The sequence below is a fragment of the Danio rerio genome, chromosome 24 (genome assembly GCF_049306965.1).
Source record: "Danio rerio strain Tuebingen ecotype United States chromosome 24, GRCz12tu, whole genome shotgun sequence".
Lineage (NCBI taxonomy): Eukaryota > Metazoa > Chordata > Actinopteri > Cypriniformes > Danionidae > Danio > Danio rerio.
In genome coordinates this window covers 6,528,359-6,555,782 of record NC_133199.1, presented here as the reverse complement: position 1 = coordinate 6,555,782, position 27,424 = coordinate 6,528,359, and the positions used below count along the sequence as shown (strand labels likewise).

Genomic DNA, 27,424 nt, shown 5'->3' with positions numbered 1-27,424 from the left:
AGTGATGCAATCTCAGCTTGCATCATAAAGATACTATTGTTTAACTCTGGCAATTTTGCATTGCATTTTATCATTGTAAATTATGGAAAGTTTGAATCATTTTACCGACTCTGAGTCTCATTTAGCGAGATAATTTCATTTCGTTCAATTTGCCAAAATGTCTTTAAAATGTTGCTTCTTGAACACATCTACAACTAGCGCAAATGATAATCACACAATACTACGAACATAAATGCTGCAAGATAAAGAAAATAAGATGTCTTTGCTTACCTGGGTCTTTAGTTCGCTTATCTGAAGCCTTCAAGTTGATTCATTCATTCATTCACATGACACTGACAGCAATAAGCTTAACCAATAAATATCGAAAAAAGATCCATGATTATTATTATAAATAAAATTAATTCCAGTTAATATTAAAAGATTCTACAAAGATCACAGTCAAGCTATATCAGTTTTTAATCATTTTAGATTTAATTTTGTATGATCACTTGAATATAATGATTAGGGGGGTGGCATGGTGGTTCAGTGGTTAGCAAGAAGGTCACTTGTTCAGCTCCAGGCTAGGCCAGTTGGCATTTCTGTGTGGAGTTTGCATGTTGGCATGGGTTTCCTCCAGGTGCTCCAATTTCCCTTACAGTCCACAGTCAAAATTGGAAAAATTTGGCTATAATTTATGAGTGTTTCCCAGTCCTAGCTTGTGACTAGAAGGGCACTGCGTCAAACATGTGCCAGAATAGTTGGTGGTTCATTCCGCTGTGGTGACCCTTGATAAATAAGAGACTAAGCCGAAGGAAAATTAATAAATGAACAACGATTAAGTATTTGGTACATTTTTTTTAATGCTGAATGACAATTGAAGATTATTTCACCCATATTTTATCATTTTAAAAGTTATATATAACATTAAAGAAGACACTTCACTTGGATTCGGTGGTTTCCATGTATATCAAACCACTTTTGTGAATGTAGTTTAATGCCAAAATGTGACATCTTGTCCCTCATATTACTGAAAAATGTGCTTACTGGATGCTGCGACTGACCAACTAGATCTCTTTACAAGTTTCCAAAGGGTCTTATAATTAATAAACATTTATTAAACATATTAACGTTATTTCAGTGATTCAGTTTCATTAGTATTGAAATTTTACAAATAAATATAATTTGATTAAAATCTAGCTGATAAGTTGTGCAGATTTTCAATATTTTTGGGTCAAATCTCCATCATCTATACCAGTGGTTCCCAAACTTTTTTCTGTGTGCACCCCTTCTAATATTTGACACCTGTCAAACACCCCTTTCTCCGATTAAACTCCACATTTTTAACTACAATAACTAAATACACTTTCTCTGCTGGATTTCTCTGTTTCCGCCTAAGCCTCTTCACCTCATTCGTTATCCTCCTAGTGCATATAATCAATGTCACTGCACATCTCCTTAGAAGAGGCCAATGTATATGGTTCATCCCTAGAGTACTTGGCTTCTTTAAAGTGGCAGTTTTTAACCAGGTGCACTGCAAAAAATGCTATTCTTGCTTAGATTTTTTGTCTTGTTTCTAGTCTAAATATCTAAAATTTCTTACATCAAGAAGCATTTTTTAGACAAGCAAAACATATTGCCTTGTTTTGAGAAATAATATGCCAATATTAAGTCAGTTTTTCCTTAAAACAAGCAAAATAATCTGCCAATTGGGTAAGCAAATAAATCTTGTTTTTTCTTTTGACGTAAAATTATTTTGCTTACCCCATTGGAAGATTATTTTGCTTGTTTTAAGGAAAAACTGACTTAATATTGGCATAATATTTCTCAAAACAAGTTTTAAATATAATATGTTTTGCTTGTTTAGAAAATTCTTCTTGATTTAGGAATTTTTAGATATTTGGACTAGAAACAGGACAAAAAATCGAAGTAAGAAAAGCATTTTTTGCAGTGTGTTCATTTTGATGACTATAGTAAGCAAAAAAAAAAAAAAAAAACTACGAATGTACTATCACCTAATGGGAAAGAGCAGGGCTATTGTGGCACAGATGTGAAACAGCGAGATGAGTGAGTATGCATAGGTTGTAAATTACAATTTCTTATGTGATTTTTTTTTCTCTCTCTCTGTGAATTTCTTTTCTCTTAAAAATATGATGTAAAGTTTACCCAAGATTAAGGCATAAAAATAATAAAAGATACAATTTTCAGCTATTACAAACATTCTCTCGCGCACTCCTGGTGGTTACACTGTGCACCCCAGTTTGGGAACGGCTGATCTATACTGTTAGATCACACAGTTTTACTTTTGCATTTGAACCTATCATAAACCCAAGATAGAGCGGTTGAGTAAATGTGGTCTGGACTCTGTGGATGAGGCTCATTGTGTCAGAGACGCCGTAGAAGGACAGCGTTCCTGCACTGTGATCCACATACACTCCTATTCTTCTGCTGGACAACACAGGGAGAACAGTCTCTTTTCTATTGTGATAATAACTGCATGTGGAGGACGAGCATAGTAACATCCATGAATGATCGTTAAATCCAAACAGACACTCATTGCTTTCTCCCTTCCTCCTGATGCTCTTATATGCCACTGCTACAAACATCCCTTCACTCCACTCAATCTCACAGTAAGAGCGTCCATACAAACTCTCTCTACACAACACCTGAGTGTAAAAATCGAATCTGTCAGGATGATCAGGATACTGCTGGAGTGTGTTTGTGAAAGAAACCAGTGTGTTCCTCTCAGACAGAAGGAGGGTTTTATTCACTGTGTTCGGATCCAGAGAGAGCAGACGGGAATCTGATGAAGAGAAAATACAGAAGACTTAATTCACAATAGTTTGAGTGAGAATCTATTTATTTTATAGCCTACAAGATCACTAATATCTGAAACTTTGATGTCAAATGTGTTTATTTAAACATGTTTGATTCGCAGGTAGGGTTAGGGAGTGTAATATACAGTTTGTAAAGTGTGTATGGGAAATGTGTGTGACTTACATTGTAGGAAGTCATGTCTGGTTTCAGGGTCTGTGTGAGCAAACATAAACAAATACAAATTCAGTGTAATATTATGATCTATATTATAAGTAAATCTATAACCGAATGTCTGTTATTTACCTCCTACTGAGATCTTTTTAATCTCTTGTCTGCAGAAATCCTCTAGTTTCTCCTTTAATTTAGAAACAGATTTCCCCACATGATCAAGAGAGAGGAGAGAGCTGATAGTGATGCTGGAAACATCTGCTGATCCAGGAGAGACTGAGAAAGACTGGAAACTCTACAGGAGGAAAATACACAACAAATACACAGAAGAGTTTAGCAGAAATTAAATAGATGAAGCTCCAAATATATATATATATATATATATATATATATATATATATATATATATATATATATATATATATATATATATATATATATATATATATATATATAATTGAGTTATTGACATATTGTAATTAAATGAAAACTTTGACTTGTGTCGTTTGTAGTGGACCTGTGTTTTCATGAATTTTCTTTCTTTCTTTTTTTTAGCTACTCAAGTCCTATTGTACTGTTCAGTGGGCATCCTGGGCTTTCTAGTGATATGTCATTTGATTGGCTGGCATGCTAGGAACCACGTCTTATACTGCATCCAAAATGGCCGACATACAAAAAAGCACATTTTAAGGAGAGAGGTATGTAAAATGTTGCTTTTAAAATGTCTTTTACTATTATTATAACATATATATTTGTTTATTAAAGTGTCAGGAACAATACATTTAGCTTTCAGAGCTGATAACTTGTTTGTGTTTTAAAATATCATCCTTTGTTAAATGTCAACTATAGTGGACACCGCAACACGTTCCAAAACAGTTTAGGGCTAGTAATCAGGTAAATTGGTTAATTAATCACGTGATTTGAAACAGGTGATGTCAACAGCTGATTTTAATTATGATTTGTTACAAAAGCAGCCTCAAAGAAAGGTCTAGTTCTTTAGGAGCAAAGATGGGCCGAGGATCACCAGTTTGCCAACAGATACGTGAGAAAATTATTAAAATGTTTAAAAACAAAGTTCCTCAGAGAAAGATAGGAAGACATTTGTATATTTTACCTTCAACAGTGCAGAACATAATTAAAAGATTCATAGAATCTGGAGTATTTCAGTGCATAAAGGACAAGTGTGCAAGCTTAAGCTGAACAACCATGATCTCAGATCCCTCAGGCGGCACTGCATCAAGAATCATCATCTATAAGCCATATTATCACATGGGCTCAGGACTATAAATCTTTGTCAAGTACCGCAATAGGTAGTAACATCCACAAATGCCATGTTTGTGTTTGCTATAATCTTATAGATGTAAATGATCTGTTACCTGCAGGAACTGTATGTGATCAAGTGTGTTTGAAAACTGCTCCAGCATAGTGTTTCTCCTTTTCAGATCATCAATCTCCTTCTCCAGTTTCTTCATGAGATCTTCAGCTTGACTCACTGCAGTCTTTTCCTGATCTCTGATCAGCTGTGTGATCTCAGAGCGGCGTCTCTCAATGGAGTGGATGAGTTGAGTAAAGATGCTCTCAGTGTCCTCCACTGCTGCCTGTGCAGAGCGCTGTTAAACACATCACAGTCAGCTCTTACTGCTGCTCACACACTCAACATGAGTCTCAAACTCTTCCTCTGTCTGTCAGCTGATGTTCTTCATCTCAAACTCACCTTATGAGAGTCCACAGCCTGTCTCAGATCCTGAAGCTTCTTCTCTTGCTCCTGGATTCTATCTTGATATTGTCTTTGTGTCTCTTTCAGAATCCTCTGTAACCACACATTTCAGTAAAATTATATGTTAACAGAAATATTAAATATTTCATTTGTTAGGTCAACAGTGCTAAACTACAAAAACTAACCGAGGCTGAATTTCATGTACTTCTACAAAATTCGGTAAAAGCAGACATTATGCCCAAAAATAGCTTTGTCATTTCTGGTGTTGCAGTTTAACTAACTCCTACAATATGGCTTATCAGGAGGATTCTGAATGTAACTCCAATCGCACCAAACCTGCCTTCCATTTCCTTTATTAATTTTCTATTTCCACTATGCTCTCAGACATCCATGCATTTTAGATTACACGCAATTACAGGTGATCTCGATGAATTAGAACAAGGAAACTCAAACTTGGTCCTGGAGGATTGTTGTCCTGCAGAGTTTAGCTTCAGCTTTCAACACACCTTAAGAAGTTTCTAGTATTCCTAATAAGAGCTAGATTAGCCGGATCAGGTATGTTTAATTAGGGTTGGAGCCAAACTCTGCAGGACTTTGACCCTCCTGATTCAAGCTTGGCAACCCTTAATCTTATAAATGATGTAGATTTATTACACACAGAGAGATATTTAATAATTTTGATGAATATGGCTTACAGCTAATGAAAACCCAAAATTCGTAATCTCCGAAAATTTGAATATAAGCCAACTTGACCAATATAAAAAAGGCTAACACAGAAATGCTGGACTTCTGAAAAATATGAACATGTGTAGGACTTAATGTCTATTTCTTCAGCAATGTGACGTGGCATGGAGACGATTGCTGCGTCCGAAATTGCATACTTTCTTACTATATATTACGCTAAAAACACTAAGTGAGCTAAACAATATGTGAAAAATAGCCGGATGACCTTCCAGGTGGCTAAGAATTGGAGAGGGTGCTCGCTGCAGAGCCATCTGAGGAGAGGTGAGCTCCAGAGAGGGGGAGCATGAGCTGTCGCTCCTCCTCCTGTAAGCTGTTTTAATGCGTACACCAACCCCACCCCTAACCCTACCCCCAGTGACATCACTCGTAGAAGAAGTGCAAAAAAGGTGGAGCTCAAGCTTAAGCTCCCCCTCTCTGGAGCTCACCTCTCCTCAAATGGCTCTGCAGCGAGCACCACTTGAAGAATTCTGGCCCAGATTCTGCATAAAGCTGGCACAGCAGGTGTTCATCCAGGACTGGCATACAGCATGTAGGCCAAATATGACCTGGGTTTGGTAGATCATCTTTAAGGCAGCACACAAGACTTGGGCCAGATATCAAATGTAGTATTTGGACCAGATGTTTAAAATTTATATGTGGGCCATGTAAGTTTGGCTTATATTCACCCCCATTTTTAGTGGGTATTGTAGTGTAATTTCAAGAGGATCACGTGCTTATGATCAACACGGCTGGCTCCTTATTAGCTCTGTAATCTGCTTTATTAGATGATTACGGAAGCATTGTAAATAATCTAAGTTTTTCACTCCAGTTATCTTCATCTTGGCCCCCAGATATGGTCTACGTTTGGTCCTTGTATGGAAGCCAGATTCATGTACGTAATTCACTGCTGCATGTGGGCCATGCAAATGCTGATTGTATGGGCCAGATCTAGGCCAGAGAAATTTTGCTATGTGGGCTACCAATTCTGGCGAGATTCTGAAGTGATTTCAATGATGCACCGCGAGAGAATTCATGAATAGGAGTGAAGCGACACAACTGACGTGGGTCATGTGATCATGACAAAATGGCGGATGTCGTATGTTCGAGTTCCATTCATACTGCTCACATTCATACTGTATAGAATGTGCTTTTCTAATGGCTGAGTAGTAAATTCAAATGCAGTAAATACTAAGTACACTGAAAGAAAGTATTCAGAGAAGATTCCTTGGATTTACTCATTTTTTATGTTAAGTGGTTGTAAACAATTTGTTTGTATTGAATTTAAACAAACAAACTAAGTTGAACATTATTAAACTTAATTTGTTTAAATTCAACACAAATAAATTGTTTGCAACAGTTCTGCATGCAACACTTTTTTTCAGTGTAGTAGGCAATTTCGGACGCAGTCTGTGGCACTGCTGGGGTGTTGTGAAGCCCAGATTGCTTTAAAAGCAGCCTTCAGTGCTTTTGCGGTGGATCTGGTGTCTCAAATTGTCCTCTCATAATATCCCACACACCTTTTACTTCCTTAACTTACTTCTGTTGCACACAAAAGAAGACAATTGAAGGAATGTTGGAAACAAGTAACCATTGACTTCCATAGTATTTAAAGTCAGCGGTTACAGGTTTTCAGCTTTTAGGCAGATTTTGACACATGGATGCTGGTTAGGCTGCTTTATTTCTTCTTCCTGACCACCAAATAACCAGCTAAAACCAGGTCACCACCAGCAAAACCCAGCTATAACTTAAACCATCACACACTCTGCTAATTTACATGAAAGCAAAAAACAGGCTCACGGTATAGACATTTGCATGTACTGGACTCCTATTATTCAACTATGCCTAGGTAAACCCAAATATTCTTCATAGGGCAGCTTTAATCTTGTATTTAATCTGTGTTAACTCATACCTGTTTCTCTGTCCTCTCAGCTGCAGCCGTCACAGTCTCATGGTTTTTGTGTTCATCCATCACACACAGATAACACACACACTGCTGGTCAGTCCTGCAGTAGACTTTCAGCGGTTCTTCATGTTTTGTGCAGATCATCTCTTGTAGTCGTCCAGTGGCGTCAGTCAGTTTGTGTTTCTTGCTGCTGTATAAATTCTGATGTTGTTGCAGGTGATGTTGACAGTAAGAGTTCAGACACACTAGACAGGACTTGACAGCTTTGAGTTTTCTTCCAGTACAGACGTCACACTCCGCATCTCCAGATCCAGCATAACAATCTGCAGTTTGGAGTCTTGTTGTTTTCAGTTCCTCCAGCATTTCAGCAAGTATCACATTGTTATTTAAAGCAGGTCTTGGAGTGAATGTCCGTCTGCACTGAGGACAGCGGTAAACTCTCTTCTGATCCTCCAGATTCCAGCAGTCTGTAATGCAGCTCATACAGAACCTGTGTCCACAGGAAAGGGTGACTGGATCCTTCAGATCCAGACAGATTGAACAGCTGAACTCCTGATCCCATGAGACACTTGATTCTGCCATTATAACACAAGATCCAAAAGAAAGACAGACACGTTAATCTCAACAGCTCTTCAGTTTCAATTTACCAGAAAGATAAAGTATTTCCTGGTTCTGCATCTGTCAGACCTGTCAAAACAGGCGTGTCTGATTTTATGAGTCCATGTGACTGTATTGACTTCAAAGTTTAAGATCATAACTAAAATGATAGTTCACACAAAACAGAATATAGAGCTATTATTGATTGCCTTAAAACATGCAGTATTATTCAATATGTTCACCTGATTTGAGTACGCAACAGAACACTGCACATCATATAGCCTAAAATTACATTGATTTCAAAGTAAAACGTCATGCAATCTGTAGTTCTGTTGTTGTTCTTTTAATTATTAGGAAATATTCATATATTGCAATTTTTAATGTCAGAAAATCACAGACAGGGTTAGTATTAGACTTGTGTTTACTGACAAACTCTGAGAGGGGCCTGGATGCAGAGCTGGTGCAGTGCAAACTGAGCTGCATCCAATGCATTTTAATTCACTCATCTAATCCCACCCCTAACCCTACCCATCACCGTGACGTCACTCACTCCATTGAGTGCATTCTGTGTGACATTGCATGGCTGAGTGATGCAATCTCAGCTTGTATCATTAAGGCTGCATCCAGATACTATTGCAAACTCTGGATGGTCGCAGATGAGGATATTGCAACTTCACAGTCAATAGTAAGTAGGAGAAGCCCCATTTGCATTTATTTATTTATTTATTTATTTATTTATTTATTTATTTATTTATTTATTTATTTATTTATTGTTTTGTATTTACATGTCCCTGGAGAGGAAGATAGATGGAGAAAAATAAAGATAAAGAATATCTGTGGCAGTTGTGCAGGTTCGATCTGTAGCGAATCTCCTCCACGGTGAAAAGACAATTTGTGACCAAATACTATATGGCGCAATTTTACAGTAATTGTAAATAACTTGCAGAAAGAAAGCAAAGGATTTTCATGATTCTTTATGAATTTTTGTATGCAACATTTTGCGCCATATAGAGTTGCTTTAAAATGGTAACAGCTGAGGGAATTATATATTGTAAATAATGATAGGCTATATAAACATATACTTGAATATATTAATAAATGAACATTAACAATGAGCTGGAGTGTTTGCGATCATATTATTATGGCTGTTCTGAAAGCCTTTAATGTGTTGCACACATGGCTATTCTCTCAATTTTCGCAGGGCCGGTGCAGACCCACAGGCCTGATATTTTCCAAATAGTAGTAATAATAACAATAACAACAATATTAATATTAATAAAAGTACTAAAATAATAATTATTATTAGTAGTATAACTATAATAATAATATAATAATAATAATTAATAGGCTACATACATAAAAAGCAAAAAAAAGTCGTGATCACGACATAACAACTTTTGTTATGTCGTGATCACGACTTAGTTTTCTCTTAATCTCGCCTTAACAAAAACGCTCGCGTGCTCATGATTAATGTAGATTCTTTACTATATTTATGTATATGATTATATATCTTTTTTTACAACAATATTCTCTCAACTTTTGCCATTTTAAAGCAACTCATGGTGCAATTTTAAAGTAGCCTTTTCGTAAATAACATGCAGAAAGGAAGCAAATACGATCTTCATCTTTCTTTAAAATTTAATATGCAGCATTTTGTGCCATGAAGAGTTGCTTTAAACTGGTAACAGTTGAGGGAACATTATTGTAAATAATGATATATAAAGATATACATAAAAATATTAACAAATGAACATTAACAAATGAGCTCGAGCGTTTGCGTTCATATTATTATGGCTGTTCTGAATGTCTTTAATGTGTTGCACACATGGCTATTCACTCCCTGTTCGCATGCAGGGCTGGTGCAGACCCACAGGCCAGATATTGGCCATTGTTGTTGTTATTACTGTTATTAGTATTAACAACAACAACAACAACAACAACAATTAATATTAATAAAATTACTACTACTACCACTACTACTACTAATAATAATAATATTAACAACTATAATAATAATAATTAATAGGCTACATAAATAAAAAGCAAAAATAAAAAAAAATAAAAAAATAAGTCGTGATCACGACATAACAACTTTTTGTTATGTCGTGATCACGACTTAGATATCTCGTGATCTCGACATAACGAAAAGTTGTTATGTCGTGATCACGACTTAATTATCTCTTGATCTCGCCATAACAAAATCGCTCGCGTGCTCATGATTATTGTAGCCTGCATTCATTATTATATTATATATCTTTATTTACAACAATATTTCCTTAACTTTTGCAGTTTTAAAGCAACTCTTTATGGCGCCATTTTAAAGTAATTGTAAATAACTTGCAGAAAGGAAGCAAATAAGCAGGATCTTCATCTTTCTTCATAATTTATTATGCAGCATTTTGCACCATATGTTGCTTTAAAATGGTAACAGTTGCCGGAATATTATTGCAAATAATGATATATAAAGATATACATGAAATTAATAATAAATGAACATTAACAATGTGCTTGAGCCATCTTTATATTGCTGTTCTGAACGTCTTTAATGTGTTGCACACATATTCACTCCCTGTTCGCAGGGCCGGTGCAGACCCACAGGCCAGATATTTTCCAAATAGTAGTAATAATAACAATAACAACAATATTAATAATTATAAAATACAACTACTACTAATAATAATACTGCTATTAATTATTATATTAATAACTATAATAATAATAATAATAATAATAATAATAATAATAATAATAAAAAGGCTACATAAATAAAAAGCAAAAAATAAGTCGTGATCACGACATAACAACTTTTGTTATGTCGAGATCACGACTTAATTATCTCGTGATCTCGACATAACGAAAAGTTGTTATGTCGTGATAACGACTTAGTTTTCTCTTGATCTCGCCTTAACAAAAACGCTCGCGTGCTCATGAGATTCATTATTATATTCATGTATATGATTATATATCTTTATTTACAACAATATTCTCTCAACTTTTGCCATTTTAAAGCAACTCTATGGCGTAATTTTAAAGTAGCCTTTTTGTAACTAACTTGCAGGAACGAAGCAAATACGATCTTCATCTTTCTTTAATATACAGCATTTTGTGCCATGAAGAGTTGCTTTAAACTGGTAACAGTTAAGGGAATATTATTGTAAATAATGATATATAAAGATATACATGAAAATATTAACAAATTAACATTAACAAATGAGCTCGAGCGTTTGCGTTCATATTATTATGGCTGTTCTGAATGTCTTTAATGTGTTGCACATATGGCTATTCAATCCCTGTTCGCAGGGCTGGTGCAGACCCACAGGCTAGATATTGGCCATTGTTGTTGTTATTACTATTAATAACAACAACAACAACAACATTAATATTAATAAAATTACAACTACTACCACTACTACTACTACTAATAATATTATTAACAACTATAATAATAATAATTAATAGGCTACATAAATAAAAAGCACAAAATAAAAAAAATAAAAATAAGTCGTGATCACGACATAACAACTTTTTGTTATGTCGTGATCACGACTTAATTATCTCGTGATCTCGACATAACGAAAAGTTGTTATGTCGTGATCACGACTTAGTTTTCTCTTGATCTCGCCTTAACAAAAACGCTCGCGTGCTCATGAGATTCATTATTATATTCATGTATATGATTATATATCTTTATTTACAACAATATTCTCTCAACTTTTGCCATTTTAAAGCAACTGGCGTAATTTTAAAGTAGCCTTTTTGTAAATAACTTGCAGAAAGGAAGCAAATACGATCTTCATCTTTCTTTAAAATTTAATATGCAGCATTTTGTGCCATGAAGAGTTGCTTTAAACTGGTAACAGTTGAGGGAATATTATTGTAAATAATGACATATAAATATATACATAAAAATATTAACAAATGAACATTAACAAATGAGCTCGAGCGTTTGCGTTCATATTATTATGGCTGTTCTGAATGTCTTTAATGTGTTGCACACATGGCTATTCACTCCCTGTTCGCATGCAGGGCTGGTGCAGACCCACAGGCCAGATATTGGCCATTGTTGTTGTTATTACTGTTATTAGTATTAATAACAACAACAACAACAACAATATTAATATTAATAAAATTACTACTACTACCACTACTACTACTACTAATAATAATATTAACAACTATAATAATAATAATTAATAGGCTACATAAATAAAAAGCAAAAAAATAAAAATAAAAATAAGTCGTGATCACGACATAACAACTTTTTGTTATGTCGTGATCACGACTTAAATATCTCGTGATCTCGACATAACGAAAAGTTGTTATGTCGTGATCACGACTTAGTTTTCTCTTGATCTCGCCTTAACAAAAACGCTCGCGTGCTCATGAGATTCATTATTATATTCATGTATATGATTATATATCTTTATTTACAACAATATTCTCTCAACTTTTGCCATTTTAAAGCAACTGGCGTAATTTTAAAGTAGCCTTTTTGTAAATAACTTGCAGAAAGGAAGCAAATACGATCTTCATCTTTCTTTAAAATTTAATATGCAGCATTTTGTGCCATGAAGAGTTGCTTTAAACTGGTAACAGTTGAGGGAATATTATTGTAAATAATGACATATAAATATATACATAAAAATATTAACAAATGAACATTAACAAATGAGCTCGAGCGTTTGCGTTCATATTATTATGGCTGTTCTGAATGTCTTTAATGTGTTGCACACATGGCTATTCACTCCCTGTTCGCATGCAGGGCTGGTGCAGACCCACAGGCCAGATATTGGCCATTGTTGTTGTTATTACTGTTATTAGTATTAATAACAACAACAACAACAACAATATTAATATTAATAAAATTACTACTACTACCACTACTACTACTACTAATAATAATATTAACAACTATAATAATAATAATTAATAGGCTACATAAATAAAAAGCAAAAAAATAAAAATAAAAATAAGTCGTGATCACGACATAACAACTTTTTGTTATGTCGTGATCACGACTTAAATATCTCGTGATCTCGACATAACGAAAAGTTGTTATGTCGTGATCACGACTTAGATATCTCGTGATCTCGACATAACGAAAAGTTGTTATGTCGTGATCACGACTTAATTATCTCTTGATCTCGCCTTAACAAAATCGCTCGCGTGCTCATGATTATTGTAGCCTGCATTCATTATTATATTATATATCTTTATTTACAACAATATTTTTTCTTAACTTTTGCAGTTTTAAAGCAACTCTTTATGGCGCAATTTTAAAGTAATTGTAAATAACTTGCAGAAAGGAAGCAAATAAGCAGGATCTTCATCTTTCTTCATATTTATTATGCAGCATTTTGCACCATTTGCTTTAAAATGGTAACAGTTGCCAGAATATTATTGCAAATAATGATATATAAAGATATACATGAAATGAATAATAAATGAACATTAACAATGTGCTTGAGCCATCTTTATATTGCTGTTCTGAACGTCTTTAATGTGTTGCACACATATTCACTCCCTGTTCGCAGGGCCGGTGCAGACCCACAGGCCAGATATTTTCCAAATAGTAGTAATAATAACAATAACAACAATATTAATAATTATAAAATACAACTACTAATAATAATAATACTGCTATTAATTATTATATTAATAACTATAATAATAATAATAATAATAATAATAATAATAATAATAATAATAATTAAAAGGCTACATAAATAAAAAGCAAAAAATAAGTCGTGATCACGACATAACAACTTCTGTTATGTCGAGATCACGACTTAATTATCTCGTGATCTCGACATAACGAAAAGTTGTTATGTCGTGATAACGACTTAGTTTTCTCTTGATCTCGCCTTAACAAAAACGCTCGCGTGCTCATGAGATTCATTATTATATTCATGTATATGATTATATATCTTTATTAACAACAATATTCTCTCAACTTTTGCCATTTTAAAGCAACTCTATGGCGTAATTTTAAAGTAGCCTTTTTGTAACTAACTTGCAGGAACGAAGCAAATACGATCTTCATCTTTCTTTAATATACAGCATTTTGTGCCATGAAGAGTTGCTTTAAACTGGTAACAGTTAAGGGAATATTATTGTAAATAATGATATATAAAGATATACATGAAAATATTAACAAATTAACATTAACAAATGAGCTCGAGCGTTTGCGTTCATATTATTATGGCTGTTCTGAATGTCTTTAATGTGTTGCACATATGGCTATTCAATCCCTGTTCGCAGGGCTGGTGCAGACCCACAGGCTAGATATTGGCCATTGTTGTTGTTATTACTGTTATTAGTATTAATAACAACAACAACAACAACAACATTAATATTAATAAAATTACTACTACTACCACTACTACTACTACTAATAATATTATTAACAACTATAATAATAATAATTAATAGGCTACATAAATAAAAAGCACAAAATAAAAAAAATAAAAAATAAAAATAAGTCGTGATCACGACATAACAACTTTTTTGTTATATCGTGATCACGACTTAATTATCTCGTGATCTCGACATAACGAAAAGTTGTTATGTCGTGATCACGACTTAATTATCTCTTGATCTCGCCATAACAAAATCGCTCGCGTGCTCATGATTATTGTAGCCTGCATTCATTATTATATTATATATCTTTATTTACAACAATATTTCCTTAACTTTTGCAGTTTTAAAGCAACTCTTTATGGCGCAATTTTAAAGTAATTGTAAATAACTTGCAGAAAGGAAGCAAATAAGCAGGATCTTCATCTTTCTTCATAATTTATTATGCAGCATTTTGCACCATATGTTGCTTTAAAATGGTAACAGTTGCCGGAATATTATTGCAAATAATGATATATAAAGATATACAAATTAATAACGAATGAACATTAACAATGTGCTTGAGCCATCTTTATATTGCTGTTCTGAACGTCTTTAATGTGTTGCACACATATTCACTCCCTGTTCGCAGGGCCGGTGTAGACCCACAGGCCAGATATTTTCCAAATAGTAGTAATAATAACAATACCAACAATATTAATAATTATAAAATTACTACTACTACTTATAATAATACTATTAATAATTATATTAATAACTATAATAATAATAATAATAATAATAATAATAATAATAATTAACAGGCTACATAAATAAAAAGTAAAAAAATAAGTCGTGATCACGACATAACAACTTTTGTTATGTCGAGATCACGACTTAATTATCCCGTGATCTCGACATAACAACTTTTCGTTATGTCGTGATCACGACTTAAATATCTCGTGATCTCGACAAAACAAAAGTTGTTATGTCGTGATCACGACTTAGATATCTCGTGATCACGACTTAATTATCTCGTGATCTCGACATAACGAAAAGTTGTTATGTCGTGATCACGACTTAATTTTGATCTTGACATAACGAAAACGCTCGCGTGCTCATGATTAATGTAGATTCATTATTATATTCATGTATATGATTATAAATCTTTATTAACAACAATATTCCCTTAACGTTTGCCATTTTAAAGCAACTCTATATGGCGCAAAGTTGTAAATAACTTGCCGAAAGGAAGCAAAGCATCTTCATCATTCTTCATAATTTATAAATGCAGCATTTTGCGCCATAAAGAGCTTTAAAATGCCAACAGTTGAATGAATAGTATATTGTAAATAATGATATAGCCTACCATTTACATGATGAAGAATGTACATTAAGCACGAGCGTTTTTGATCATATTCGAGAAAAAAATTCTTACTGCAAGGCCTCAGGACTTCAGTAGCATTTGATGTGCTTAACGTTTATTTAAAATCACATGTGTATATTAAATTGTACATAGACATGTTTACCACCTGTATTCTCTCGGCTGAAAGCATAGCCTGGGACAAGATTACTTATTATCACAGTAAACGGCAGGTGGCGGTATATTTCTGCGGCTCTCCATCCTCCACCATCTCCAAGAAGAAGAACAACAAAGAAAGAGAACATTAACGTTACTAGCAATATGCACAGGTTAGCTAGTCGCTTTATAATAAGTGTTCATTTCAGATTTTACAGACATGGAAATAATCATTTGGCATCCGTGAAATAAGGAGAAAGAGCACCTCCTCCGGTCATTATTCCCATGAACAGCATGTTTGATTTAAAGTGTGAGAGCTCTTCAGGTGAAGAGGAGGAAGAGACGGAGGCAGGAGACCCCGCTTTAACAGCACAGATATCCAGATGTGCAAACGTATCATCAGCGGATTTGGACTTATTGGAACACACCCGGAACGAGTCTAGTACTGTAAAGCAAACCATATGGGCTGTTAACTGTTTTAAAGCCTGGCTGCGGGAAAAGCAGCTGACCATAGACTTTAAAACGGCCGATAAATCGGAGGTAAACACAATCCTCCGCGAGTTTTATGGATCTATTCGGACCAGCAAAGGAGAGCTGTACGGGATCAGCAGCTACGTCGGTCTCCGGGCTGGACTCAACCGGTACGTTAACGACCCTCCGGTCAACCGTGCGTGGAATCTGATGCAGGACGCTGAGTTCAGGTCTGCTAACAATGTTTTCAAAGGCGTGGTCAAGCAGATCCGTCGCTCCGGTAGGGATATAACAACACACTACCCACCAATTACCCCTGAAGACCAACACATCCTCAAACATTCAACTGCACTGGACCCTGGGAACCCAAAGGGCTTGTTGTATAAGGTGTGGTATGACATCCAGTTGCATTTTGGGCTCAGGGGTAAGGAGGGCAACCGACACCTGCAGCCAGACACATTTGCTCTGAACCTGGACCAAAACGGATTTAAATACTTCACCATGGCACTACACGAGGAACCGAAGAACATGCCGGAGAAGGATAAGAAGAAGCGGAAGGCTATGTTTGAAGAGCCGGGGAATCCGCTGTGTCCTGTTGCGTCTCTGGAGAAATACCTGAGGAAAATCCCAGCCGACGCTAAAGCTCTCTATCTGCAGCCCAAAAGGAGCTATTTCCTCAGTGATGAGATCTGGTATACTGGACTCCCACTGGGAGTCAATCATTTGTCCCAAATGCTGCCCAAAATATGCAAAGAGGCAGGCACGAGAACGATATACACTAACCACAGTCTGAGGATAACAGCGATTCAGAGACTGAACGAACCGAGGGAGATCATGGCAGTTTGTTTACAAAGGTACTGGTAATAATAGTGGCTTTGCTTGTAAACAGAGGACTTTGCACTGGGTTTGTAAAGCCAAATCATGTTAAACAACTCTTTTATTTCACATTCAAATGAATGATTCATCTAGAAAGGAAAACTGTCATCTTGCTTTTTATCTTGTATTTTGTGAAACACAATCCATATACGTTCTGAATGCCAAAAACTAGATTTGTTCAAGCAACAATCAAAATATTCTTCAAAATAGCTTTTTGCATTCCACATAATACAGTCATGCAGTAAACAATGACACAATTTTCATTTTGGAGACATTTATTACTTAGTTATAACTATATAAATAGGAAAGTTTGCTTAAATATGTATATTTTTCATTATTTAATTATCCTTAATTTATTCCATACCTGAACGGCTTACTTTCTTCTGTCAGGGTTCATACGGTCATGGAAAACCTGAAAAAATCATGGAATTTTGACATGGCATTTTCCAGGCCTGAAAAAGTTTTGGAAAAACTGAAAAACCCACAAAGTTTTGGAAAAGTCATGGAAATTAATTGAACATATATCTGTATACTTGAATTTGGGCTGCACGATATTGAAAAAATCTGACATTGCGTTATTTTGTATTTCTGTGATGTATATAGCGATGTGAATACAATTTCACCAGATGATTTAACAGGTTTATTTGGGTTGATTGGAGGGATTTTGTTGAAAAGTGAATCTCGAATAATATATAACAAATACATTACAAGCATAGATAAATAAAACATAGTAAAGATAAAAGTGAATTATGGTTTTCAGGTATTCACTATTCAGGTACAGATATTGAATAATCAACACTGCATAGTCTTCTTTGTATATTATTTAATCTTTATTAAAGTCACAAAAAATTCTTGTGGCTGGATGTTTTAAAATTTGAAATATTGAAACGTTCAGTCACAGGCCTTAAAAGGACAGTCCACAAAAAATGAAAATAATATACTCGCTCTTTACTCACACTTCACTTGTTTCAAATCAATACTATAGGAGTTATAAAAATTCTACTATTTTGTATTAATTTAAAAAAAGAAAACTCATAAATGTTTGAAACATTAATTCATTATACTGTATGAATAATGTTTTTTACAATCAGCATTTAGTAAATAAACTTTAAGTTAAAATGTCGGCAATATTCCCAGTTGAAACCTAAAGTGGCGATGAGGTCTTAAAATATATGTCTTCAAAGAGGTCTTATAAGCTATTGACTTTCACTCTCAGATTACTGTATATAACCTGTACACCTTCAAACCTACCCATACTACTAAACCTGTCACCAAACAAGAAGTTTGAAAGCACGTCCTCATCTTAAAAGACCTTCTTAATGACTAACTCAATTACTTTATTAATCTTGCATGAAATATCAGTGAATGTGAGTGTAAAATAATGTAAAATAATAAAACTGATGATGATGGTTTTTTTTTTAAGTGTTCCAGTTGAGATTACCACCCAGTGGCCTTCACTGCAGGAACCCACCCCATACTCTCCTGCCAGTGAGATCGACTCCAGTTCTGCCAAACAGGAGAGTCCTGTGAACAGTAACAGCAACAGTTGGGTGAAACAGGAGCCGGAGGTTAATGCAATCCAGTGGGAAGACAGGAACTTTGAGCCTGCCGTTCAAGTTGAGAAGGACAACAATGTGAACAGTGCTGTCTCCAGTACAGTATATTTGATTTCTTAAGAATCTGAGTTAATGAATTTAGTAGTTTTGGATATGATGGGACTTGGATAAATGACTTTTTTGTTTCTTAGCAGAGACGCCTTCGATGGAGGGTCTACCCAGCAGTGTTATGCTAACCATCACTAAACTTCAGTGCTTACTGGAGAGCAAACAGGAAAGGATCGAAGCTCTGGAAAGACAAGTGCAAGACCTAATGGAGGATCGCAAGTTCCTCCGCGCACAAATAGAGAACCTCACTGGTGCTCGTCTTATTTCAGTGCCTGAAGGTGAAACCAAAATACACACGTTTTTAGTACAAAAACATACAAACTGTTTTTAGGATTGTCACAATACTGGAATTTGATACCAATCAGTACTAAAATTTTACAAACGCCCCTTTCCCACAAGCATTTGAGCGCTATTAAGCAAGTTTTTAAACCCTGCTGTTTGTCATTGTGTTCACATGCTCAACAGAAATGACTGTGATTGGCCGTGAAGGTCATCACTTCACTGAACTCACCGCTGTTTACTGAGTGTAACCACAGATACAGGGACACTGCAGCATTTCAAAGTCACGTCGATCAGCTGGGCTGTCTATAAGCTGACATACGAGTTTAATGGTTACACTCATTAAACAGCAGTGAGTTCAGTAAACCGATGGCCTTTACGGCCAATCACAGTCATTTCCGTTGAGCACGTGAACACTTTCACAAATAAGAAGTGTTTAGAAGTGCTCAACAGCGCTCAAATGTTCCTGGGAAATGGATGGTTTTAAAGTTTAGAATCAATTAGTATCAAATTCCAGTATCGTGACAACCATAACTGTCTTACCATACGTTCACACCGAAAGCGACGAGAGCATCAAAGTAGCCGGAAGTCATTCCTTTTCAATGAGATCCGGTGGCGATAAGCGGCGAGGAACAGCGTGGCGAGAAGTAGCGTATCGCGTCTTCGCTGGTGTGGGCGTAGAGGAAAGTTTAAATCAAGTTAACTTTATGGTAATGAGCTATGATGCGGTTCGGCGGCAAGCAATCAGAATGAAGAAGTCCACCGCTTGAGAGGAGTTCAGAGAACACAGACCTGTGAACTTTGGTTCCGACCACAGTTGTTCCTAAGGTTTTAATCGTTGCGGTCGCCGGATTTTCAATTATTTACAATGTTTTTTACAGGAACATGCATTAGTGTTATATATATAGCCTATTTATCTTTAAAAAAGCTTTAATCTCATGCGACAGTACAACACAGTATTGCTGCTTCAGGATATTTCAGACTTAAGGACATATTGGATAATTAAGTGGAGCAAAGCCAAACCACATGCAACTTGATCTTTCATTCTTAAATGAATTTGATAAGAAGTGCGCATCATTTTCATGCTGGAAAGCATGTTTTATGCAGGAATGTAACTGACAAGCTGCAACGGCCCCTTTAAATACGAGATCAATGAAGCGAATTCTGACTCTACTCGCCGCCAGAACTGAAGGCAGACAGCGTTGTCGCCAGGACGGCCAGAGCGACGTTGGACGCTCTCACCGCCTTCAGTTTGAACGCACAGTTATATAGAGACGTTTTGGATTGAAACTTCTGTGTTCCAACAAAAAAACATAAATTTTAAGACACTGCATTTTGTTTAGTTGCTTAGTCATATATAATATATAATTGTCATTTTAAAGTTGTAGATTATAACTTTTTGGGGGGTTAGAAATAACCTGAAATTATTTTTTGAACAAGTACATAAAAAGAGACTGGGGGAAGGACACATGAAGAAAGAGAAGAAGAAAAAAACAAACAAAAAAAGAGTCAGATTCCCCAAACACTGTCATTTGGTTCTTAACCAGCTGAGAGACCCTCACTAGCACTGGTTGTCCACCTTGGTGTACTGCCTTGTACTCCCTTGTCTCTTGAATTTTAACATGTATTTATTTAATACAGTGAATTTGGATATACTACTCAACTTCCTGTTTTACACATATTGTATAATAGGGAAGTATATATTTTCAGATTGGTTTTCAGAAGAGGCCGGCTGTAATTTCTGTACATCTCTCAAAAATGTACAAACAATGTGGATAATAACATTATCACACATATTTGCAAGAGCGAATCCCTCCGTGGTGAGTGACAATTGCCTGATATAGGGGTACTAAATGCTGCTTTGTTTATGATTTGTGTGCATTTGATCTTCTGATTGAAGATTTGGAGGTTTTCTTTGGGGCTTCTCCACACCGTAACTCTCCCAGTGACGGTGAAGGTGGACTCGTTTAATTCAATTCGTCTTTATCTCTATAGCGCTTTTACAATGTAGATTGTGTCAAAGCAGCCTAACACAGAAGTTCTAGTTAACTGAAACTGTGTCAGTCCAGTTGTCAGAGTTTATTTTCAGTTTAGTTTATTTCATTGTGGTTTAGTTTTCGCTGCTGAAAGTCTGAACACTCAAGAGGAAATTCATCAATGCCCAGCTCCACAATACCAAAACCAAGCAAGCCTGTGGTGACAGTGGCAAGGAACAAACTTCATTTGATAAAAGTGAAGGAAAAAACTTGACAGAAACCAGGCTCAGTTGGCCACGACCAGAGAACAATACATGTTTTTAAGATTATCCACAACCTAAGATTTTCCTGATGGCACCATTGAAAGCGACATTTGGCAATGGCACAAGTGACCAAGTGTTTGTCTTTTGGTTTCCCTTTGTTAAAAGAAAAAAAACAAAACAATTACTGGCCCCACAAATGCAAAAATGCATTGGTTTGGTTTGTTGTGTGCAGTTTTTTGGTCCAAATGCTAGCCGATGTTATGGTGTGTCCTGTCCATAAGAAATATAACTAGGATTATGTATACCTTGGGTTTGGAAAGACCCAAGGTCAACTTGTTCAAAGAGTAAAAGATCAATGTCACAGATTTTAAATCTTATAACTAAAATCTTATAAACTTAACCATAGAAATAACTTGTTATGCTAGTCGATATTAGGATTGTCCTGTCACGCGATGGATGTTCCATTTCTAATTATAACTGTTCATATACTCTTGTTTTTTCCATTTCTGAAATCCTACAGCAAGTACATCATTGATCTCTGAGTCCAGGTCACGTAAAAGACGGCGAAAGAGCTCATCCAGCTCATACATCAACGATGAGTGCTTCACCGATGAATCCAGCAGCACATCGTCATCTGAAGAGTCTAGCAGCATGAGGAAAAAGAGACGCCATAAGAAGAAGAGGAAGAGAGGTACACGTCTTGACAAGTAGCACGGATGTTCTTTCAGTGGCTAGATTGTTCATAAATTTGCCTTTGCTGTACAAGATCCCTTGTGAAAAAGTAAAGCCTTAAATTGAATACTTCAATAATATATATTAAAGATAATACTGCCATCCAAACAAGGCAAAGTACAGTAACTACATGTCTGGTCAAAAGCGAAGGTCTAAAATGGGCTTTGTCACATTTGTTCTGTCTACAAGTTCCATTTCATTCTGTTTCAGAGAAACAAGAGTCTCAAACTCGCAGTAACTCCAAAATCCAAGCTAATACCAAGGCAAATCACAGTAAGTGATACTGCAGTCCTCCTTTGTAGCTGTGACACACACACAGAGCCAATCAGCTAGCCTATCATGGTGCAAATCTGTGACCAAACAATGGTTGAACTCACATTAAAATGCAAATATTTTAAAAGACCAGTAAGGAACAAGATTCTAGCCTAAATTTTAAGTTAAGTTAAAAGATGAAGCAGCACACAAATATTTTAGTTTAATACTTCGGTAGTGGTAGTCAGCGGGTGAGAGTGCAGTGCAGTTTATCGAGGTTGTACCGCTGGATCGCGTCTCACTATAGTTGTTAAATGCGATATTTAAATAATCTTGTCTCTATCTAACTATCTTTTACTGTAAATCTGTCTATATAACATGTCACAGCATCAGTAGACTGCTTCAATCTTTCGCTTTCACCCTTAGTAGTTTTAGTAAAACCTCAGATACTGTTGGATGGTTGCTGTTGGTTGTTCACCTTTTTTACCAACCAAGTTTGTTGACGCTGTTGTAATGACACAGATCACTCTGCCTATTCATGTCAGAGTCCCGTGAAAAAAAGTGATTGACAGGTTGTAACTTGTGTGTAACTTATCTTTATTTATTTATGATTTGGTTATGGGTAAAACAAAGACCTTGCAGGTCTGGTAGTTGAAACATTATGCTACAAATAATTAATTAGTTATGAATTAATTATTTATTTTTAAATAATTATTCCACCATCCACTTACGATGATAATGCCATCGTCCATCGCAATGTTTTACATTGGACACATCGTACGATGCCGAATTGGTCAACATTGCTCAAACCTACTTGAAATATGGTTTGAGTGTTTAATGTACTTACAAGCATTTAAGGTAAACAAAATTACATACGTTATGTTAATTTGAAGCATGACAAAAAAATTAAACCATTTAAAATGTATTTTACGTGTCTCTTTTTGAGATTATTATATGCAAGAAGAATCGTAAAAGTGTGATGTTTTAATTATATTTATGTTTTCTGAGTTCTCTCACAATGTAAATAACTACACATTTAATACAATTATCAGTCTTTTTCACAAGGGATTCATTTGCGGAAGATGCTTTTTTAACAATAACCACATGCAAAATTGAACGTTTAAAAACAAAGGTCTAAATTCTAATAGATTTGAGCTGTATTTTAATCTCCTTCCAACAGGATACGTTCCCCAGTGTGACTAGGTCTTGATTCGCCTTCATCAAGAAAAAGAAGAAGAGCATGAGTAGGGTTTCCTGCTATAAGGTTAACAGGGCCCAGGACAGTTTTTACAAGCAGACCTCCATGTGCCAATAAGTACAGTAGGCTGCACTGTGAAAGAGTTTTTTGGGTCATCCAGTGCTTCTGTTTGACCCTCACTGCCTGTGTCCCGAACATGTATCAGGGTCTGATCAGGCCTTGTGAGGAAACACATGTCAAGCAGTGTGTTCCGTCTGTTGAGCTGTTCAGATGATCAATATTTACAGTCCGGAAAAGATTCAATCATTCTGAGCCTCATTCTAGGGGATTTACAGTATGAGTTCATGTGAGTCAGATCATTTTTTGTTTAAATACTCAAGTTATTAAGTTATAACCGTTTATCAAATGTAACTTTACAGGGGTTGGACAATAAAACTGAATCCGCCTGGTTGTAGACCACAGTAATTCATTAGTATGGTGTAGATCCTCCTTTTGCGGCCAGTACAGAATCAATTGGTCTTGGTAATGACAGATACACGTTCTGCCCTGTGGTCAGAAGGGTTTTTGAACTATTTTTCTTGTGTGGACAATAATAGTGGCCAAGTAACTCTTAAGCTTCTCCAAAACACCACAAAGTGGCTCAATAATATTTAAATCTGGTGATTGTGCAGGACTTCACTTTCAAACCACTTTGTCACCAGTCTTGCTGTGTGTATTGGTGATGATCCTGTTACATAGCTCCACCTTTGGGGTATAATGTTTGAACCACTCGGTCCTCCAGAATAGTTTGGTAGTCCTTGGCAGTGATGCGCCTATGTAGCAAGTATTAACCTAGGGAATGCCATCATATTGCAGCCCAAACCATCACTGATCCACATGCTTCACACTGGGCATGCAACAGTCCGGGTGGTACGCTTCTTTGGGGCATGTCGTGTCCACATCTAAACTCTACCAGATATGGATATAAAAAGACAGTAAAGGTGGACTCATGAAAGAACAATACTTGTTTCACATTGTCCACAGCCCAATATTTTTGCTGCTGGAACCATTGAAACCGATGTTTGGCATTGGCATGTGTGACTAAACGTTTGACTATAGCAGCTAAACCATGCGGATCTCCCAAACAGGATACCAATCCAATAGCACCTGGACATCCCTTTCAGACAGCTTCCTATTGCTTCCACAGCTAGTCCAGTTGGACGTAATGGTTTTTCTTTGGGGTATACTGACAATACTTTGAATACCATGGCTCTTAATACATCACAAAGACTTGCTGTCTTGATCAGAGATGTACTAGCAGGCTGTACACCATTAATTTGTTCTCTTTTGAGTCACCTAGTGTTGTGTGCATTGCAAAATTGTAAGCAAAACTGTCTTATTCTTCTACCATTTAAACCTTCACCTTACTGGTGGAATGTGCAATCAATGAATATTGGCCACCAGGCTAGTTTGATTAAGCCATGAAACCTCCAACACTAAATTAACCATTGTTTCAGTTTCAATGTCCTACCCCTGTACTTGCATGTCCTTATGTACAGATTTCAAATATTGTTTTAAGACTAAGCGTTCTGAACAAGTCTTCCGGATTGACTTATAAATTGAATCCTTTTCAAGAAGGACTGAGCAGATGGTTCAGGAAGGACAGAGAAGATGGATGCATCAGGAGAACTGTTTCTTACCACCTCTTGAGTTCTGAACGCACAAGACTGATGTTCATGTTTGACACTAGAGGGAGCCATTGGTACCATTGCGCTGCTGAGCCCCAGAGGTAAACAAAAGTAAGCAATGGTGTTGAAACCTCTTTCTACATGATTAATCTCTTACTCTTTTATTTATTAAATGAGTCTTTATGTGCGAGTCTGTTTGAGGTTTTAGAGGTTTGTGTAAACGCGCTGATCTTGTGCATATTTTTGCGTACAGCAGCAGTGTGAAACATCATCCAATTCAATCATAAAGCCCTGATTACACGTGTATGCGTGGATTGTTTGAATCAGTCTGAATTTCTTTATTACACAATAACATAACAATAATATGTTCCATTTAGCCTTTTTAAACGGATAATTTAGCCAAAAGTGAAAGTTTACTCGCTATTACAAACCCTCAATTGGTTTCAGACCTTTATGAATTTCTTTTTTTTATCTTTTGAAAACAAAATAAGGTTAATTGAAGAAAACTGGCAGCCATTGACATCCATAGAAGGAAAAACAAATACTATGGAAGTTATCGGGTGATCCCTTTAACTTCTGGCCCATTGAGTCTACTGTCCTGCAGAGCTTGCGACGGCATTTTAGCCTTTCAATTTCACAACAACGGCTGTCTGGAGCCTAAAACATGTTATTTGTTTAGACTATCAGAATACACTGTAAAAAAAAAAGCAGGGTTTTACACAATTCATGTAGTCCCAGCATAAATTGATTTTGTGAACATAACACATTTAAGTGGATTGAATATAAAACAATTGAGTTGTCCCAAGAAATCTCAAGAATCTTATTTCAACACATTTTATATTAGTAGTTTTAACAAGCTGCAAAAAAATGTTTTGAGTGCACTCAACTGTAACAACAATCCTGGTCTAGCCTATGTGTATTTAAAAATGTATGGTTGGTGAAAACAATTCTTTATTTGGAGTATTCATTAAAGAGAATACACATACCACCCTAATTGCAAACTAACTTCATTGAGATTTTAATGTCTGCATTTTTTGGACACTTAAATATCCTATTAGGCTGCTGCGGGAGGATTTGTGTAGCAAGCGTAAAAGAGAATACAAAAGCAACACATTTATTGCTGTAAATCACATGGCGTTTGCTAAACCGGCATAAACCGGCTAAACAACCCTTTCAAGAGGTTACAAAAGACTCCACAACAACATCCAAGGAACTGCAGACCTCACTTGCCTCAGTTAAGCAAAGTGTTCATGACTCCACCATAAGAAAGAGACTGGGCAAAAATGGTTTGCATGGTAGAGTTTCTAGACCAAAACCACTGCTGAGCAAAAATAACATAAAAGCTCGTCTCAGTTTTGCAAGAAAACACCTTGATGATTCTGAAGACTTTTGGGAAATTACTATGGACTGATGAGACAGAACTTTTTGGTAGGGATGTGTCCTATAAAGTGTGGCATTTCAGAAAAAGAACATACCAACAGTAAAATATTGTGGTGGTAGTGTGATGGTCTGGGGCTGCTTTGCTCTTCAGGACCTGGAAGACTTGCAGTGATAAATGGGACCATGATTTCTGCTCTGTACCAAAATATCCTGAAGGAGAATATCCGGCCGTCTGTTAGTGACCTCAAGCTGAATCGAACTTGGGTTCTAGTGCAGGACAGTGATCCAATGCACACCAGCAAGTCCATTTCTTAATGGCTGAAGAAAAACAAAATGAAGACTTTGGAGTGGCCTAGTCAAAGTACTGAACTAAATCAAATTGAGATACTGCGGCATCGCCTTAAAAGTAGAGGTTCATGCCTGAAAACTCTCCAATGTGGATGAATTGCAACAAATCGGCAAAGATGAGTGGATCAGTATTCCTCCACAGTGCTGTAACAAACTCATTGCAAGTTATTGAAAACACTTGATTGCCTTTGTTGGTTTTAAGGAAGACCCAATGAGTTACTAGTTTTAGGGGCAAACACTTTTTCCACAAAGTGGGTATTTTATATTTTGTTGTCCCCTACTAATAAAAACCATTTCAAAACTGCTTGATTGCATTTCGTTTACTTACGTTGTCTTTGACTAATATTTTCATTTGTTTCATGACCGGACACATAAAAATGCTGCCTTAATAAGAATTAATTAGAAGTTTGTAGAGTGGATGATACTAATTTGACTGTAAATAACTGCTTCTTTGTGCCAGCCATATTTATTTCCCAACACATGTTCCAAAGTGTTTCATTACAGTTGTAGGAAGATATTACTGTTCTTTTAAAAATATATATATATTAATATTATTATTCAA

General features: G+C 35.9%; 3 protein-coding genes across 15 annotated transcripts in view; 2 read left to right on the top strand and 1 right to left on the bottom strand.

Moving 5' to 3' along the window:
• gpr158a (G protein-coupled receptor 158a) overlaps positions 1-27,424 on the top strand; it is a 741,191-nt gene that overhangs the window by 140,976 nt on the left and 572,791 nt on the right. The window lies entirely within an intron of this gene.
• Positions 815-15,905, bottom strand: LOC100006839 (tripartite motif-containing protein 16). 2 transcript variants are annotated; one of them, XM_073941403.1, is made up of 7 exons: positions 15,770-15,905; positions 7,311-7,879; positions 4,676-4,771; positions 4,338-4,571; positions 3,097-3,256; positions 2,977-3,006; positions 815-2,779 (listed from the first exon to the last, which is right to left on the bottom strand). In XM_073941403.1, exons 1-7 carry the CDS (start codon positions 15,903-15,905, stop codon positions 2,253-2,255), a joined length of 1,752 nt encoding a protein of 583 aa, XP_073797504.1. In that variant the 3' UTR covers positions 815-2,252. The 2 variants fall into 2 exon arrangements, with proteins under 2 accessions (XP_073797504.1, XP_002666648.1); XM_002666602.7 differs by lacking the exon at positions 15,770-15,905 and having other exon boundaries at positions 7,311-8,220.
• On the top strand, positions 15,884-27,166 carry zgc:174877. 12 transcript variants are annotated; one of them, XR_012399172.1, is made up of 7 exons: positions 15,884-17,081; positions 18,527-18,756; positions 18,854-19,045; positions 21,806-21,976; positions 22,228-22,290; positions 23,450-23,813; positions 25,085-27,166. XR_012399172.1 is itself a non-coding variant. In XM_021470211.2 (6 exons), the coding sequence occupies exons 1-6, from the start codon at positions 16,042-16,044 to the stop codon at positions 23,470-23,472; spliced, it is 1,719 nt and encodes a 572-aa protein (XP_021325886.1). In that variant the 5' UTR covers positions 15,884-16,041; the 3' UTR covers positions 23,473-27,166. The 12 variants fall into 12 exon arrangements, 4 of the variants coding, with proteins under 4 accessions (XP_021325886.1, XP_005162571.1, NP_001107091.2 ...); XR_012399171.1 differs by having other exon boundaries at positions 25,082-27,166; XR_011008555.1 differs by having other exon boundaries at positions 18,851-19,045.